The sequence below is a fragment of the Onychomys torridus genome, chromosome 4, assembly GCF_903995425.1.
Source record: "Onychomys torridus chromosome 4, mOncTor1.1, whole genome shotgun sequence".
In the NCBI taxonomy this organism is placed as follows: Eukaryota; Metazoa; Chordata; class Mammalia; order Rodentia; family Cricetidae; genus Onychomys; species Onychomys torridus.
This window is the reverse complement of record NC_050446.1, coordinates 1,921,089-1,938,667: the sequence shown is the minus strand read 5'-3', so window position 1 is coordinate 1,938,667 and position 17,579 is coordinate 1,921,089. Positions and strand designations below refer to the sequence as shown.

At 36.9% G+C, this 17,579-nt stretch overlaps 1 protein-coding gene across 6 annotated transcripts in view; it reads right to left on the bottom strand.

Moving 5' to 3' along the window:
* Rc3h2 (ring finger and CCCH-type domains 2) overlaps positions 1–17,579 on the bottom strand; it is a 63,870-nt gene that overhangs the window by 42,753 nt on the left and 3,538 nt on the right. For 3 of the 6 annotated variants that reach the window (XM_036183971.1, XM_036183974.1, XM_036183977.1), the window contains exons 1-4: positions 14,170–14,461; positions 8,027–8,323; positions 6,742–6,859; positions 3,889–4,122 (exon numbers count right to left, since the gene is read on the bottom strand). In XM_036183971.1, the coding sequence (XP_036039864.1) occupies positions 3,889–4,122; positions 6,742–6,859; positions 8,027–8,257 (583 nt within the window). In that variant the 5' untranslated portion in view covers positions 8,258–8,323; positions 14,170–14,461. Of the gene's footprint in view, positions 1–3,888; positions 4,123–6,741; positions 6,860–8,026; positions 8,324–10,470; positions 10,499–14,169; positions 14,463–17,579 lie in introns of those variants that run through there. The other 3 variants (XM_036183976.1, XM_036183972.1, XM_036183973.1) reach the window with 3 other exon arrangements.

Below are 17,579 nucleotides of genomic sequence, written 5' to 3'. Positions count from 1 at the left end.
TGCCATGGCCACCACCGCCGCCACCATACCACACAGCTTGGTGACATGACAATTGTTTTAATTTGATGAATACACTCTTTTCACAGAGCAGTATTCTTGCTTTTACAAAACACTAAAGTATTGAGTAAAGGAAGGAGAGTAAAACATGCAACCTATTTTAAAATATTTCAAAATAGAAAATAAAAAATAATTACCCAGTATGGAAGAATATTAAAACTGATGAATATGCTTAAGGATTATACAGGTAAGTTTCTGTACTATTTTTGCATGTTTTCAGTGAATTTAAAGTTATTTCAAACTAAGAAATTAAAAATATATTATTATCTATCAAAACAATGGAAATTTAAAACTGAGATATCATCAAGAGTCTAGAGTCAATCCAATCCCTTTTCCAAACTGAGGGTATTGTCAATCAAATGAGAAAAATATCATGGCACCCTCATTAGTCAAGAACAAAATTAGAGTTACTTGAGGACTTTACAAAAATTTTAGATAGACTTCTCATAAAATTAACCACTTAAAAAAACAGAACTAGGAATATAAAATAGAGTTCCTTCTTGCCTAGTATATGCCAAGGCCCTTAATTCAATCCCAGCACTGAAAAAAAAAAAAAAAAAAAAAAAAGTAAATAAATAAAATAAAATGTAAAAAAAAGGTGGTTTGCAATATTTAGTACATTCACAAGATTATACAACCATTAACTGTACCTAGTTCAAAGACAATTCCACTGCTCCAAAGGAAAACTCAGTCATCAAGCAGTCATTTCTGGTAACCTTTTCTTCTTAGCAATCACTCATTTCCTATCAGGTTTCCCTCAAGTACCACAGTATTTTCAAACACTGAAAGCAGCAAGTATCACTTCATTTCTTGGTTATGGTTAGATAGCACTTTATGAACACATTATGTTTTAATTATGCCTTTATTAGTTGACTGACAAATAGAATGCTTCCACCTTTTTATACTTTAAAATAAATGGTCTATATTCAAGACTACCCCTATCATCAAGACAATTTAGGAAATGGTTCCAGATAAAAGAACACTAAAGACCAAGCATGGTGGCATAGTTGTGAAATCATCACTGAGGTTCTTTGAGAAAGAGGCTTGATATGTAACCCAGACTGGCCTCCAACTCATCTTCCTACTTGATCCTCCTCCCCAAGGGCCAAGATAATAGGTACGCATGATTATGACCAGCTTGTGCCTACTTTCCCCTCTATGCCCCACCCCCATGTGTTTCTACCATTGCCAAATTTTACCTGCCTACCTTCTAATCATTGTAAATACTAGTGCTATAAACATGTGTCCAAGTATCAGTTTGAGTATCTGGTTTCTATTATTTTGGAAGGACCACTGAACTCATGGGCCATGTTTAGCTTTAGAGGGACTGCCAAGGTTTGTTCCATACAGGAGAGCGCCATTTTTCTATGTCCACATTCTTTCCAACTTATCAGGTGGTTTTCTTTTTAGTCACAGCAAACTAAACATGTATGAAGTAGTATGTCACTGTGGTTTATTATTGCATGTGCATGCCCATGTTCTGGGGAGCAACCCCAGTCAGGGCCTAACACAAGCTAGGTAAGCATTACCACAGAGTTCCACTCTGCAGTCCCCTGCTGAGTTTGATCTACATTCAATACTAATTAAAGACTTCCAGTGTCCTACCTAAGCTTGTTCTCTACCAGTCTATTATTTGGTTGCTAAGTCTCTGATCTACTTTTGAATCAGTTTTTGTCTTTTTGAATTACAATAAGTAATGTCAGGTATCTAGTGCTTCTACAGGTAAAAAATAAACATGAACAAATATTCAAAAGTATCATCCATAAATTAAATTCATAAAGAATGAAGTTTTTTTTGAAAATTTTAAATTTAACTCTGATTTGTGCAAAATTTAAAGCATATACATTTAACTATCAACATAGCTGCTTTCAGAAAGGTTTATCTACTTTTTTACTTTTCTAGTTTATTTTACCTTGTGTTTTGGTATAAGTCCCAGACAACATTATTTGTTTATTTTACCTTGTGTTTTGGTATAAGTCCCAGACAACATATTATTTTACCCTTAAATACATATTTGTAATACATGACGGTTTTTAAAATTTTAACTTACATAAGACCACATCCAACAAAAGTAATGTATTTCCTTAATTGAATATCCAATCCACATTTCATTTTTCCCATTGTCTCAAAAATATTTATTTGGGTTGGAGATTTAGCTCAGTGGTAGAGCACTTGCCTAGCAAGCATAAGGCCCTGGGTTCAATCCTCAACTCAAAAAAAAAAAAAAAAGCAGCACTCAATTCTTTTGCTACATTTCAGTCTAGCTGCTCCAATGTATCTCATTAAAAATGTTTCCTGCTGGGAGGTGGTGGCGCACTCCTTTAATCCCAGCACTTGGGAGGCAGAGCCAGGCGGATCTCTGTGAGTTGGAGGCCAGCCTGAGGTACCAAGTGAGTTCCAGGAAAGGCGCAAAGCTACACAGAGAAACCCTGTCTCGAAAAACCAAAGAAAAAAAAAATAAATAATAAAATAAAAAATGTTCCCTAATACACTGTCTCAAAAACAAAACAAAACAAACAAACGAACAAAAACAAAATAAAAACAAAACAAGAAGTTTCCAAAGAGCTAAAGAGATTGCTCAGTGGCTAAGAGCACTACTTTTCCAGAAGTCCTGAGTTTAGTTCAAGTACCCCTGTCAGTCAGCTCACAACTGCTTCTAACTCCATTCCAGGATATATGACACCCTCTTCTACACTCCTTGCTGAATACATGTGACACACACTCACAGGAACAAAAAAATATGCAGGCCAGCCTGCACTACACACAAAGTATTCTAGGTCAGCCTTAGCTAAACAGGAGACTATTTTATAAACCCCAAAATAATTGAAACAAAATGTTTCCTATATAAATTTTATTCAAATTACAGTTCTAAATTTAAAAAAAAAATCCCAACTAACATATAAGTACTTTATAACTTGGTATAGAGATTGTTTTAAATAGGACATTCATAGCATTGATCATTAAGAAACTTATTGCTGGTTTCAATATTTACGTTTTCCAAGTGTTAACAATCAATCAAAAGTTTAGTATTTATATTATACTGCCACCTCCCAAAAAACTTTATCTTCCCTGATGTACACCTATGCAGTAGCAGGCCATTTCATAAATCGGTTTTCTAATTTGCAAATTGCATATGAGTCCTCACTCACTGATGCCTAAGAAATAAATGAGAAATTTCTTCCAAAACACTGGCTATAAAAATAGACTGATTTGGGCTGGAGAGATGGCTCAGAGGTTAAGAGCACAGACAGCTCTTCCAGAAGTCCTGAGTTCAATTCCCAGTAACCATATGGTGGCTCACAACCATCTGTAATGAGATCTGGCGCCTTCTTCTGCATACATAATAAATAAATAAATCTTAAAAAAAAAAAAAAAAAAAAGCCAGGTGGTGGTGGCGCACGCCTGTAATCCCAGCACTCGGGAGGCAGAGGGAGGGAGGTGAGTTCCAGGCCAACCTGGTCTACAAAGCGAGTTCCACGACAGGCTGCAAAGCTACAGAGAAACCCTGACTCGAAAAACCAAAAAAAAAAAAAAAAAAGAATAGACTGATTTACCAGTCAGCAGTAGCACACGCCTTTAATCCCAGCACTCAGAGGTAGAGCCAGGAAAAACTGTGAGTTCGAGGCCAGCTTGGTCTACAGAGCGAGATCCAGGACAGGCACCAAAACTACAGAGAAACCCTATCTCAAAAAACAAACAAACAACAACAACAAATTGACTGATTTATAGTTTACAATGTCAGTATATGCAGGATTTTTTACTTGGCCCTAAAAACTGGCATCCTCAAGATCTGATGACTAGTAAAAACACTAAGATGGTGATCTATTTTACCTGGCCCTAGAAACTGGCATCCGCGAGCCCTGACAGCAGCCCACAGGTTGGCGGATAGCTGCTGAGGGTTCTGGTGCTGCAGGATCAGCTCTGTCACAGTTCTTTCTCCTAGGGAACGGGCTGCTCGCATAGCTCGGACACGACCTTCTTCCTCCACCAGTTGACAGTTTACAAGTGTAACTAGTTTCCTTTGCATTGGACGGCTCAGAGCACTCTGGTTCAAACTAGCTACACCTTTAACAAATGGAGACAAAAGAAACTCAACATTTTTCAATTAAAAAAAGACAATTTTCATTATCTGTATTTAATTATTAAATAAGTTCTTTATGAGTCTGTTAGATGATCTGATTTTCTAACTGAATATTATGCCCCTGTTTACTACCATTCTATAATAATAAAGAGCCTAGTTCTTAAATATTTCAGATTTTATTTAGGTGTCTTGTTCTATAGGCTGGATCTGTCCAAAGACTCTATAGGGATTTACTTTACTCTCCACCTTTAATAAAGTATATGGAGATAATATTTACAGACAAATGAATATAAATTTTAATCTTAAAAGTAACAATTAATAATGGTTATTTTAAAAAAAAAAACATTGTCCACAATAAATGTTTAACACTGCTTAAATGTAGTTCTTATTCCCTTCCTTTGAACCTGCTCAGGGCACCACTCAGAAACCCTCCCCTTGGGCTGGAGAGATGGTTCAGAGGTTAAGAGCACTGGCTGTTCTTCCAGAGGACCTGAGTTCAATCCCTGGCAACCACATGGTGGCTCACAACCATCTGTAATGAGAACTGGTGCCCTCTTCTGGCATGTAGACAGAACATCATTTCCATCAGCAAAATACTTAAGAACAAATATGCCAGTATTCCATTCATCTTAAAAATGTTTTTGTCTTTGTTTTTGTTTTTTCTTTTTGAGACAGGGTTTCTCTGTGTAGCCCTGGCTATCCTGGAATTTGCTCTGTAGATCAGGCTGGCCTTTAACTCAAGAGATCCACCTGCCTCTGCTTCTCAAGTGTTGGGATTAAAGGCGTGTGCCACCACTGCCCGGCTGTAAACAGATTTTTTTAAAGTGATCTTCCTTTACTAGTTGTTATATTTCTTTATTTCCTTGTGTAATAAATCTTCTATTATCTGCCTTTCTCCCTCACTGCTCCGACTTTGGGAGACACTCTTAATATATAGCCTAAGCTGGCCTTAAACATGCTATGTAGCCCAAGCTGCCCTCAATTTCAGATTCTTCTGCCTTCTGCCTGGCTATCTTGTGCATTTTCTATTATACACTATTTCTAGCATCTTGCTTTACAAATCTGGAAAACCTATTCCAATTCAAGATTTTGCCACACTATCTCTTACACCAAACTGTTCATCGAGACAATTACATCTACTTTGCTAAATCCAGTTAATCTTCATCGCTTTATTTCATTGGACTTTTCAGTAACATTCAATATGGATGACTTTAGTCTTTTAAGCACTTTATTTTGGTTTCCAGAACATTCCATTTTCTTAGTTTTCTCCCTTATAATATCTTTGATAGCAGTTTTTAGCCCCCTTACCCTGACCTACCAACATTAAAGAGACTATCTTATAAACTCATTACACTGATGATCTCTTCCAGTCTCATTGCTCTCCAAAACATTCATATAATAATCTCCAAAGCTACAGACCATGCACTTCATCTTAATTCAAAACTTATACATCCACTGGTTACTAAGTATCAGCTACTCAGTATCAATATCTAATAGCAATATCAGCTATTAGATGAATCTTGGACATCTAAAACTTAATATAACCAAAACTGAACGTGAGCTTCTTAACCAAACCTGATCCACCTCCACTATTCCAAAAGCTGTAGCAACTCTCTTTAAAAGTACTCAAGCAAAATCTTCGGTAGTTACACTTGCCTCTTCTGCTCTGCCTCTCCAACTCCAAATCCAGGAAATATTTTTTGTTTTACCTCCAAATGCATCCAAACTAGGTACCAAGCTCCACTTTTGCTAACTGTGCCTCAACCGCTTAACTTTTCACTATCCCTTTTGTCCTTCTATAAAGTCTCAAGAGAACAAAGTGATCCTTCAATGTTAGTCCAACTATGTCACTACTCTGTTCAAAACCACCCCGACTTTACTAAGAGCAAAAGCTCAAGTCTGTAAATGGTCTGGAAGTCGGCATACCACCTTGCCTCACCATATTCCATCCTAACTTTTCTTGTAATACTCTCCGCACTCACATTACTCCAAGTACACTCTCTCCTTCCCATAGGGACAATACAATGGATTGCTGTTCCCACTGCCTAGAAAATACTTTTCCAGGATCTTCTTCAGTTACCTATCTCATCTCTTTTACCTTAATTCAATTTCAAGAGCCACATTCTAAACAAGGACTTCACTAGATATTCTTAAAATCTGTAATCTGTCTTTATCCTCTCACCATGACATTTAAACCACTGTATTTTCTTTTTATACCAATTACCATTAACAATATATAACCTAATTCACCATACTGTTTATTATACTTTTTCCTTTTACTGAAATACAAGTACTACATTTAGGTTCAGGTTGTGTTTTCCTGTTTACTGAAGTATCTCAGGCATCCTAAGTCTATTCTTAATTAACAGGCACAAAATAAATATTTGATTCATTCAATAATTATTATATTTGTAATAAATAGCAACAATAAACTACAATTCTGCTTTCATCAATGCAATTAAAAAAATTATTATACTTATGTACCCATCCAATAGACTGTGGATTCCATGACAGGCAGTAACTCTAGTCAATGTTAAAAGAGTTCAATACTTAACACTTGATCAAGTCTTACACACTAATAAGAATGCATCTTATGAACTTACCTTTACCTCCACTCAGTGGTTTTAAGTAGAGTGCCAAATCTTCAACACATTTTTTTGCTACTTCATAGTGTTTATTCTCACCTAGATTACTTAATTTTATTGATTGATGATCTGGTACCTAAAAATTAAAATATTGCAGAGATGAGTTCAAGCAACTTCTCTTTATGTATCTAATAATCTTAGTGAATATAAAATGTTATAAAAAGATACAAAATCAAAGCCATTTAAGTGAACTTAAAAATGAAGTTGGGGGCTGGAGAGATGGCTCAGAGGTTAAGAGCACTGAATGCTCTTCCAGAAGTCCTGAGTTCAATTCCCAGCAACCACATGGTGGCTCACAGCCATCTGTAATGAGATCTGGTGTCCTCTTCTGGCCTGCAGTCATACATGTATACATTATAAATAAATCTTTAAAAAAAAATGAAGTTGGAAAGTTAATAGTATTTTATCAATGTTAATCTTCCAAACAAAATTAAGAGTCAGAGATTCTGCCTTCACCCCATACAATTTAGTACTGACTCTTTTCTTTTCTTTTTTTTTTTTGTTTGTTTTTTCGAGACAGAGTTTCTCTGTGTAGCTTTGCGCCTTTCCTGGATCTCACTCTTGTAGACCAGGCTGGCCTTGAACTCACAAAGAGCCACCTGCCTCTGCCTCCCGAGTGCTGGGACTAAAGGTGTGTGCCACCTCCACCTGGCTTAGTACTGACTTCTACATGATTTACCTATTAAATTTATAATTTATGATCTACAACCCCTTGACAAAATGTAAGTACCAAAGATGTAACTCAATGATGAGAATTCCCAACTAGCACATGTGAGGTCCTTTGTTTAATCCCCAGCACAAGAAGGGGGGGGAAAAAGTGGGTAAACTTTAGGCTCTGGTACTATGTGTGACCCTGAAAAAATCATTTAATTGGTTTATATCAATTTTCATATCTGGCCGGGAGGCAGAGGCAGGTGGATCTCTGTGAGTTCTAGGCCAGCCTGGGCTACAGAGTGAGTTCCAGGAAAGGTGCAAAGCAACAAAGAGAAACCCTGTCTCGAAGAAAACAAAACAAAACAAAACAAAAAGAAAAACAATTTCCATATCTGCAAAATGATGTAACTGTAATGGGATTCATTATTTTGCGTAAGAATTTATAACATTAAGAAAAATTGTTTTGGGAACACCTCACAAAAATTAAATACCTTTTAGGCTTTAAATACCATTCAACATATGCTGTACTGGCTGATGAACTAATTTTGACAACTGATAGACTAAATCAGTAAAAATACTGGACATTTACCTGGGCTCCAACTAACTGAAGAAGTGCAAAGTTGACAGGGAGCACATCAATGTCTGTGTTTATGGCAGTCTGGTCAAAAGGACACGCTTTTCGGTGAAGTTTATTCAAGCAGGTCTTGCAAACTGTGTGTGAACAACCTAAACTGATGGGCTTGTGCACATTCTCATCAAATTCATTATAGCAGATTGGACAGGACAGAAACTCTGTCCATTGAGCTGCCTGCACAGGCATTGTGGAAGCTGATGCTCGGGTTAGCAGTCTAGCAAATCATTATTTTGCTGTGTAGTGTTTTATAAGCTGCAAATAGACAAAAGTAATAATTAATGATGTATTTATTAGTCATTCAGTTAATTGTTAAAATCAACTACTATCACTGCAGAATCTGAATATAGGCTTTAGATGTTTCTATAATAACAAAACTATATATTGAATTAATTTTGAAAATTTATCCAGAAACAATTTATTAATATTATTCCTTTCAACTAAACTCTGATTTTTCATGTAATAGTAAACAAAACCTCTGTGTATTTTTCTTAGTGACCAAAACATGTTTTCACATTCTACTTTAGTAAAGCAAGAATCAAAATCTAAATTATACTACTTAATTCATAAATCCTCAATATTTTCCAATTTAAAACTATGTAAAGCCAGGCAGTGGTGCCGCATGTCATTGATTTATCACAGTACTTGGGAGACAGAGGCAGGTGGATCTCTATGATCTACAGCCTGGTCTAAAGAGCGAGTTCCAGGACTGTTACACAGAAACTCTGTCTCGAAAAACAAAAGCAAAAACCTTATGTAAGTGTGACAAAGGCTATTCGGTAAAACAACAAATCTAGGTATTTAGAGTAACTGAACAGCCAATACTTTATTTCATAGAAATGTTTACCAACCCAATACATTAGCCATACAGAACATTCAATGCTGGAAAGAGTAGTCAGCATCAGGAGAGAGACACGAACAAGCACTCTCCAGCACCCAAGAAACAAACCAACAAAAACTCTAGTGCCTCTTACTATTCTTTAATATTTTTTAAAAAAATTAAAAATTATTTGGTAAACATAAATTACAGGTCTTACTATATAAAAAAGCATCCCATACAATACACAAATCTTTACTAAACAGCTTTAATGAAGAAAAATATTACATATTATTATCAATATATTTTCTTCTAAGCAACTCAAAATTTTCAAATTATTTTTTACACTTTATCTTCAAATTACCAAACTGATTAGAACCACTAATCTAAAAACCAGCTAGTCTGCTTCCAACTTTAGAGACTGGCAACAAGCAGGCGAGCAACTCCTCCCTGAAACTAACATACTGGATGTTCTGTCTTCTGGATGCAGAATCATCAATCCAGGAAAAAGATGAATTTCATTTTAAATCTACAACTGGAGCTCTGAATGAATAACATGAAGTGGTATTTTCAGACAGATCCTAACTGAGTTAGGCTATTACAGGCTGCTGAGGCAACAACAGACTAAGAACTAACTCTCCTTGGTTTTCCAAGAGCACCTGACAGCTCTCTAGTTATATATATATATATATATATATATATATATATACACACATCAGAGCTTTTAATATTGCTGGCAAGTCTAGTTCATATTTAGAAACTAAATAAATGCCTCTAAAATATAAAGAAAAGCTCTAAATCAAACTTTGACAATAATTATTGAGTGTTCCCCCCGCTGTATGCCAAATTCTAACAGCAAACTTACGAACTAAACTTTCCTCATATATTTCATATTCTTAAGAATGTTTTCCTTCAGTACCGTAATCAACAAATTCTAGGCTACTCAAATAAGAAATTAAGGTTTTTATCTACAATATAGAAACTTGTATAACCCATTAAAATATTTAATTGGTGACAAAATTGGAATTTCAACTCTCATTTTTCGAGACACGGTTTCTCTGTGTAGCTCTGTCCATCCTGGAATTTGCTCTGTAGACCAAGCCTGCCTCTGCCTTCCAAGTAGTGGGATTAAAGGTGTGTGCCACTAAGCCAAGCAAAAGGTCTTTTTTTTTTTTTTTTTTTTGAGCTGAGGATTGAACCCAGGGCCTTGCGCTTGCTAGGCAAGTGCTCTACCACTGAGCTAAATCTCCAACCCCAAAAGGTACTTCTTAACCTTACTTACAAAATACTTTTACAACTGCCCAAAATGATAGATATCCTATTTTTATATTTAAGAGAAACATATAAATAAGTAATAGAAAGATAGGTGTATTAATTTATAGAACTTTTAGGCTTACAGTGATGCATTTTAACAATTACTTGATTCAGTGGTTATCTTAATTGCTGCTAACATTTACAGTGACTAGAAGTACTTATCCCTAAATATACTTTCCAAATGTTTCAAGTCCAGGGTAAAATGGATTCAAAAGTCTAGATGCCTACTAAGTTTAGTAACTAGTTTTAAAAATCGAAAAAGCTAAGTTACCCGGGCAGTGGAGGTACATGTCTTTAATCCCAGCACTTGGAAGGCAGAGCTCTGTGAGTTTGAGGCCAGCCTAGGCTACAGAGTGAGATCCAGGACAGGCTGCAAAGCTACACAGAGAAACCCTGTCTTGAAAAACCAAAAAAGAAAAAGCATAAGCTAAAGCACAGGAGTAAAAAGGCTAACTTAGAGGTGGAATCTGAAATAGTCTCAGATCCTTGCGGTGAGTCCAAACTTAGGATATACAAAGAGTAACTGACTTGTCTTACAGATGCAAACGAGAAACTTCTTTACCAAAATAAACAGCATACCAGCTAAACACTTCCATTTTCTGTTACTTATATTACACAATCAGTTCAGGACAACATTTACTTTTAAAAAGTCATAGTAGAATATATATTCCTTTTTCACTGCATTGTGTTAACATACAGCATTTTATAATTCTGTTCATAAAAATATACTTTTTAAAAATCACTATTTATATTTGAGTACTATAAGCTACTGACATGGACTACACCAGTACTTCCCTATGTAGAACATATCAAAGTAATTAGCTTTGGTCAGGGATATGGCTCAGTTGTAGAACACTTGCCTAATGTTTGTGAAGCTTTAAATTCAATCCCCGGTACTGCAAAACAAAATAAAACAAAACAAAACAAAACACAGCTTTAGATTTAAAATCAGACTGAAGGCATCAGAAGTACAATGTAAGACTTAACCTAAAAACAAGCAAACAAGAAAAAGCTAAAGAAAATTACCTGCAAATTCTACCCCTCAGAACTCAAGTACAACAGTCTGGAGAAAAAAGGAGCTGTATCACAATGTAAGAAACTGCTATTTTGTTTAAAGCTACGAAATGGATGAGATCAAGTTTTACTCCTCAAATTAGGGGTTGAACCAAGTTTTTAAAGATAGAACTTTTAATGCATTCTAATAGGAAAAAAACTTGCAATTTTAACTAACAAAGCTCTACTTCTTTAGTGATGGCTAGATTTGAAAAAATACTTTGTGATGGAATTTAATTATGCGTTCTATACTAGATAACTTTATACTGTTTATTACTAAAGTCCTTAGGCCTCTAATTATTCTGATTCTAAAAGTATACTATCAGGAAAGTTTTTGGTTCTGCACTTATTTATTTATTTAGTCACTATGTGGCAGATGTACTCAGGAAGTTCAGGGCAAGAAGATGGCCCAAGTTCAAGCTAGCCTATGCTACACAGTGAGTTCCAAGTCAGCCTGGGTTAGAATGAGACCATGAATCAAATAAACAAAACAAAACAAACCTACAATAATTTCTGATTGTCAAATTTTTAAAAAGGAAAAAGAATAAACTAGGTGAGTCAATTTTAGTGGTACATTTTATATAATCTAACAAGTAAAATATCATTTTAACCTGCAATCACATAAAAAACATTAAAATGTTATAGAATTTTCCATTAAGTCTTTGAAATATGGTATATCTTTTGCACTTCCCAACACATTTCAAGTTACACTAGCTCCATTTCAAGTCCTTAATTGTCACATGTGACTATCATGTAGTACAGGTAAATCTAGACTACAAATGATTATAAAGTAATACTCAAAATATAATTTTTATTAGGAATTTTGAGGTAAAAGTCACACATTTAAGGTTTTAATGGATTTGGAAACTTGACCACAAAGATGAAATCAACAACATTCATGAGACTGGGTACAATTCATTTTTAATTTCCAATTAGCTTTATTTTTCCATAGACTTCCTTTTTCCAACACTAGAAAGTGAAACTTCAACCCAGTCCAACAAAAAATAAGCAAGTACTTATTACAACTTTGTTACCGCCAGGCATGGTGGTGCACGCCTTTAGTCTCAGCACACATAAAGCAGAGGCAGAGGTCTACATAGTGAGTTCCAGAACAGTCAGGGCTACATAGAGGGGATCTTGTCTAAAAAACAAAACAAAACAAAACAAATTAATAAAAAAAAAAATCTTGTTAACAAATTTATAGCATTCTTAGCCATCACACACAATGTAGAGGTTCTAGTCTTAAATATAAAATCCTGAGGGTAGAGAAAAATGCTTTTTCCAACTGGAAGGCAGCAAATTATAAACATAGAAAGTGAATTAATGAAAACATGAACAACGAACATTAAGCCTTCTTGCATGTCAGACTAACACAACAATAACAGATCAAGAATAATTCAAAAGTTCCACTAATGAACTAGACTGCAAACAGATTCTCAAGGAATAAAAGCCTGTTTGAATTTGGTCTCTGCCTTTTCTAAGCAAGACTGGGAAATATATTTAACGTTTTGTTCTTCTAGCAATTTTCCAAAGTCTGATATTGGGGAGACAAGAATCTCCAAATCCAAAACAACAACAAAAAGGGCAATATTGGAAAATAGCTTTTAATAGGATGTCATGGCCTCTATTTTTTCAAGAATGGACTGTGTTAGTAAACAACTTGTCAGTAGTGATGTAGTTTTTTCTTTTTAAAGCAGATAAAAGGTGGAAATGTGGAGATTTACAAACTATTCTTGATGATTCTAAGTCTTAGGCTGTGAATACACTTCACTATAAAAGGACTGGACCCACGAACTAAAACATTTGTTTCCTGCCTTTTGGGTCAAATTTTATCACTTTAGTGTGTCGATATTAGCTTTCTCGGGTTAACTAAAAGTTTTTTTTACTGGGACTTTAAAGTGTGACTAATAAAAAATGATGGTAAGATTACTTAAACACGTTATCTGAGATACAAAGTCACTAATCACAGCAGGTCAAGGTGAGAAGAAATTACTAAAAAGGATCCTAGGTAAGAGGGCAGTCGGATTAAAAAACAAACAAACAAAAACCCGAGGTAGAGCTTAAACAAAAATATAAACAGGCTGAGAATCACTGAATTTGATTATGTCTGTGATTACTTGTGGCTATTTTGGTGTGAATTCTGTGTCTGCCAATATCTTAAAACTCTGGTGATTTCAAGGATAGAAATGACAGCTACCCTTATCTCCTTCCTTCTTGAAGGCTAAGGACAGAGAAAAGTACAGCTGTTTCTCTGAGAAACAAAGATGCTTTCTACCATTCTCCTAAGATGGTGGAAGAGTCTCCTCAAGAGGCTTCCCTAAGGAAAATAAGGCGAAAGAGGTAAAGAAAGGCATAGCAGAATTCCCTGGCTGTGCTTCATGCCACGGCTCCTATTCACATCCCCTGAGCACCCTCTCTGGTCCAGCCATTTCCCTCCAGGGAGGTTAAACCCTCCCTGGGCATTGTTTGGCCAGGGTCCCTATTTACACCCGCAGACTGCCTCCACCATCCTCGATCTGGGGTCTCGGTAAGCCCCGAGGTTGAAAGAGGAAACGCTAGGACGGACGTGATCTCGGGGACCTCTTCGGAAGGCCCTCTTCGTAACTGGGGTAAGCAAAGAAGGAAGCCGGGCTCTGCTCGGGTGGGCTCCTCTGTGGTCAGGGCCGTCCCTTCAGCCGGTGTTAGAGGAAGGTGGCCATTTGAGCGTTTCGCTTCTCATCAAAGCCCTATCGGAGCGAGGGGCCTGCGAGGGGCCCGGGTTCCGCCGAGTGTCAGATGCGGCCCGCGGTTCCCAACCCTCGGGGCACCGGCGGCCACCATGCACAGGCCGCCGGGCAGAGACATCTCCCCGCCCCACCTCTGGGGACCGGGCAGCCGGGCCGGGGCCACAGCCGCATCGTGCCCGCCCCCGCCCTACCTGAGGGGCCCGGGCGGGGTCGCTAAGGGCCGCTCCCGGGGGCCCCGCGACGGCGCGGCTCGGCGACGGAGGCGCCTCGTCTCGCCGGGGCAGAGCTCGGCGGCGGTTTCAGGGCCTCAAACTCCATCGGGAGCTACAGGGACAGCCCCGTTGGCGGCGGCAAAGGCCGCGACGGGGCCTCCTCCTCCTCCCTCCCTCCGCCTCCTTCTCCTTCTCCTCCTCCTCTTCACCACGGAGGCGGACCTGGAGGGATCCCGATTTAGCTCTCGCGAGATGATACTGTTCACTTCACGCGAGATTACGCAAGCCCGGGAGTTGGGGTGGAAGGGAAGCCTAGTGGCCCCGGCCACCTAAACTGAAGAAGAGAGCCACCCTCGTCACATGACAAAGGAGCCCCAGAGTACTGTGGGAGATGCTGTGAGGACTAGGCAGGCCAAAGAGACTTATGGGAAACTCCCTGCACAACCATCTAAACCTTGAGCCAGGCGGCTTGTGTGGTTGAGCCAATGTTAAACTTCCATTGAGCAGAACCTGATACATCCTACTGCACTCTTTTGTGAGATACTGACTAGATAGCTAATAATATTCCAGTTTACCAGGACCAAAGGGAAACGTTTGTTTGGCGGACACACCTATTTCATTTAAAATCCCAAATGCCTCAAAAGGGGGAAGGACCAATTTATAAGTTTAGACACTTTGATTTATAGCAAACTGTAAGGTGGGAATTACCTTCTATGTTCTTATAAATGAAGAAACACTGAGAATAAGGACGAGGAAAGCAACAATTATGAACTACTATATGCCAGGCTATAAAAGTAATATTTTTAAAGCATTTTAGTTTTATTTATAATTAATTTACTTATCAATACTAAAAGATTGATACTGTGTAACCTTTGTTAATGATGTAAAAGTGAGGAATAAAGGTTAATGGTTATGCCTTGTAATTAAACTCATTTTCCAATGTAAAATGAGATGTTCAAAAAAAAATCTGAGATAGTTATCTATACGTAAATTAGAATATGGAAAAGTGACTTAGATAATGAGCCTTCAAAATACATGATTTGTAAGCCAGGTGTGATGGTGCATGCCTGTGAACCCAGCAACTGAAAGGCTGGGGCAGAATCATACACTGGGCAGCACAGGAAGAATTCTTCCCACACCCCAACATTTGTACACACACACACACACACACACACACACACAAACACACACACACACCCTCCATAGCCACAGCAGCTCACAACTGCCTGCAGCTGTAGCTCATGGAGGGACCCAAAGCTGTAGACAAATGTGACAAGAAAAGAACAGATATTGTGGATCATGGCCATCCATCTTACTTCCACTTGTTATTCCTATTTTCATTCCATGATGCTAATCAATAAACAAAATCCCATCATGTGTACATTTCTGTATTTTCAAATGGACAGCGATGAGAAAATTAATATTTACACGTTTCCTAACCTAATTGAGTTCTTTACAATTCATAAAAACACACAAGCCCAAAGTTCTTCATTCTCATCTCCAGTTTATTATGTTTTATACAAACATAATTACATCCAATGAAAAGAGAAAAGGATTTTTCTTTGCAACAAAATAACTACCTTTTCAAGATCTTTTACATATACAAATGCAGTAAATAAGAGACTCACCCAAAACATTTTTCTGTCATAAACAGCTAAAAGTATTTAAAAATTAATAAATGCTACACTTTATCATATCTGCACAGGTTCTACTTGGCTGAATTCTTTAGACATGTCATGCAAACAGACACTCTCCCAGGAATATTTTTTGTTTATGTACTTTTTTGTTTTTGTTTTTCATGAAACAAGGTCTCCTGTAGCTGAGGCTGGCCTCAAACCTAGCTATGTAATGAAGACTAGCCCTGATTGACTCTCTTGCCTCAACCTCCCAAGTGCTGGGATTACAGACAGGCATGTACACTTCACCCAACTCTTAGGAATGTTTTGAAATCAACCTGTGCACATAACAGAAATAAATAGTATAAATAACAACCACTTTATAAAACACCCTCCCCACAAGCAAAAATTTCAAAGTGCTCACAAAAATTTTTACAACAATCTTACAAGGCACAAATCAAACTTAAAACACTTTCAATTGAAATGTCCCAAACATTCAGTATAGTAAATACCACTTCCTTAAAAAAAAAAAAAAAAAATCAGTTTTTTACTGTAGTTAACCCTCTCCACCCATCCCCAGCCCTCCCCTCCAAAATCACTCAGGAAACAAAATTAAGAGAAGTACTTCAGTCTCAAGTAAACAATTTCTCAGAAGAAAATGCTTTCACAACTATAACTGACCGTTCTTAAGTCATGTGGGTAAGGAAATTAACCACTAAACTGGTCCATTATCCAATGGAACAAAGTTTTTACCTTAGAAAAGTTCTGTCTCCAAGAAAGTACTCAAATACCAGTATTCATAGACATACATGTCTCCTCTGTTCACATGAAGAATATAAATTTGTAGAAATTTAGAAATAATTTAGATATTTAACTTTAAAGAATTTAAATAATCTAAACCAGGCGGTGGTGGCGCACGCCTGTAATTGTGAGTTCGAGGCCAGCCTGGTCTACAGAGCTAGTCCAGGACAGGCTCCAAAACTACAGAGAAACCCTGTCTTGAAAAAAAAAACAAAAACAAAACAAAACCAAAAAAAACCCAAACAAACAAGAATTTAAATAATCTAGAAATAATTCTACAAATTATGAAGATCAAAATTATTTTATATAAAATTAAGAAAAATTGAAGGGCAAGTGACCTGCTCGATGTCATTAATTAGTGACTTGGTTATGAAGTCAATTGTGAGACATAGATTCTTTAAAGTCTCTCCCAGAGTTCAAAATCTACATAGAGCATTATTACAAAAATTGTATTTAACACATATGATTTTCAAAACTCTTTTGTAGTACAAAGTATATTACAAGTTAAAATACCAAACTGTGAGTGTCAACAGAACTTAATTACAGTTGAAACTCTACAGAGAGCTGAGTTACAAAGAGAAATAAGACATCTTGAGTGCTTCCTATGGTCAGGGAAGGTGATCTGACCTGCAGTGAATTTTGCTCTTCACTCTAAGGGCAAAAAAGTTTTGAATTTAGAGGTATTCATATAAAAAGGACATTATAAGTAATTATAGCTTTCTAAATTTATACTATTCACCTGGTGACTGCTTGAGAAGAAAATGTAAATATAAGGCAATTCAAACCAAAAGAGGCCGGCATGATCCCAGTGTTCAAGAAGTGAGACAAGTTTGAGCCGACCTAGGCTATATAAATTACATCAAAAGTTGAGTAAAAGAGAGATAAAAGAATGACTTGTTAATAGACACATAAATGAAGTTTAAAGGCATTATGTTGTATAAAAAAAAGTATCAAAAGGAAACATACTAGAAG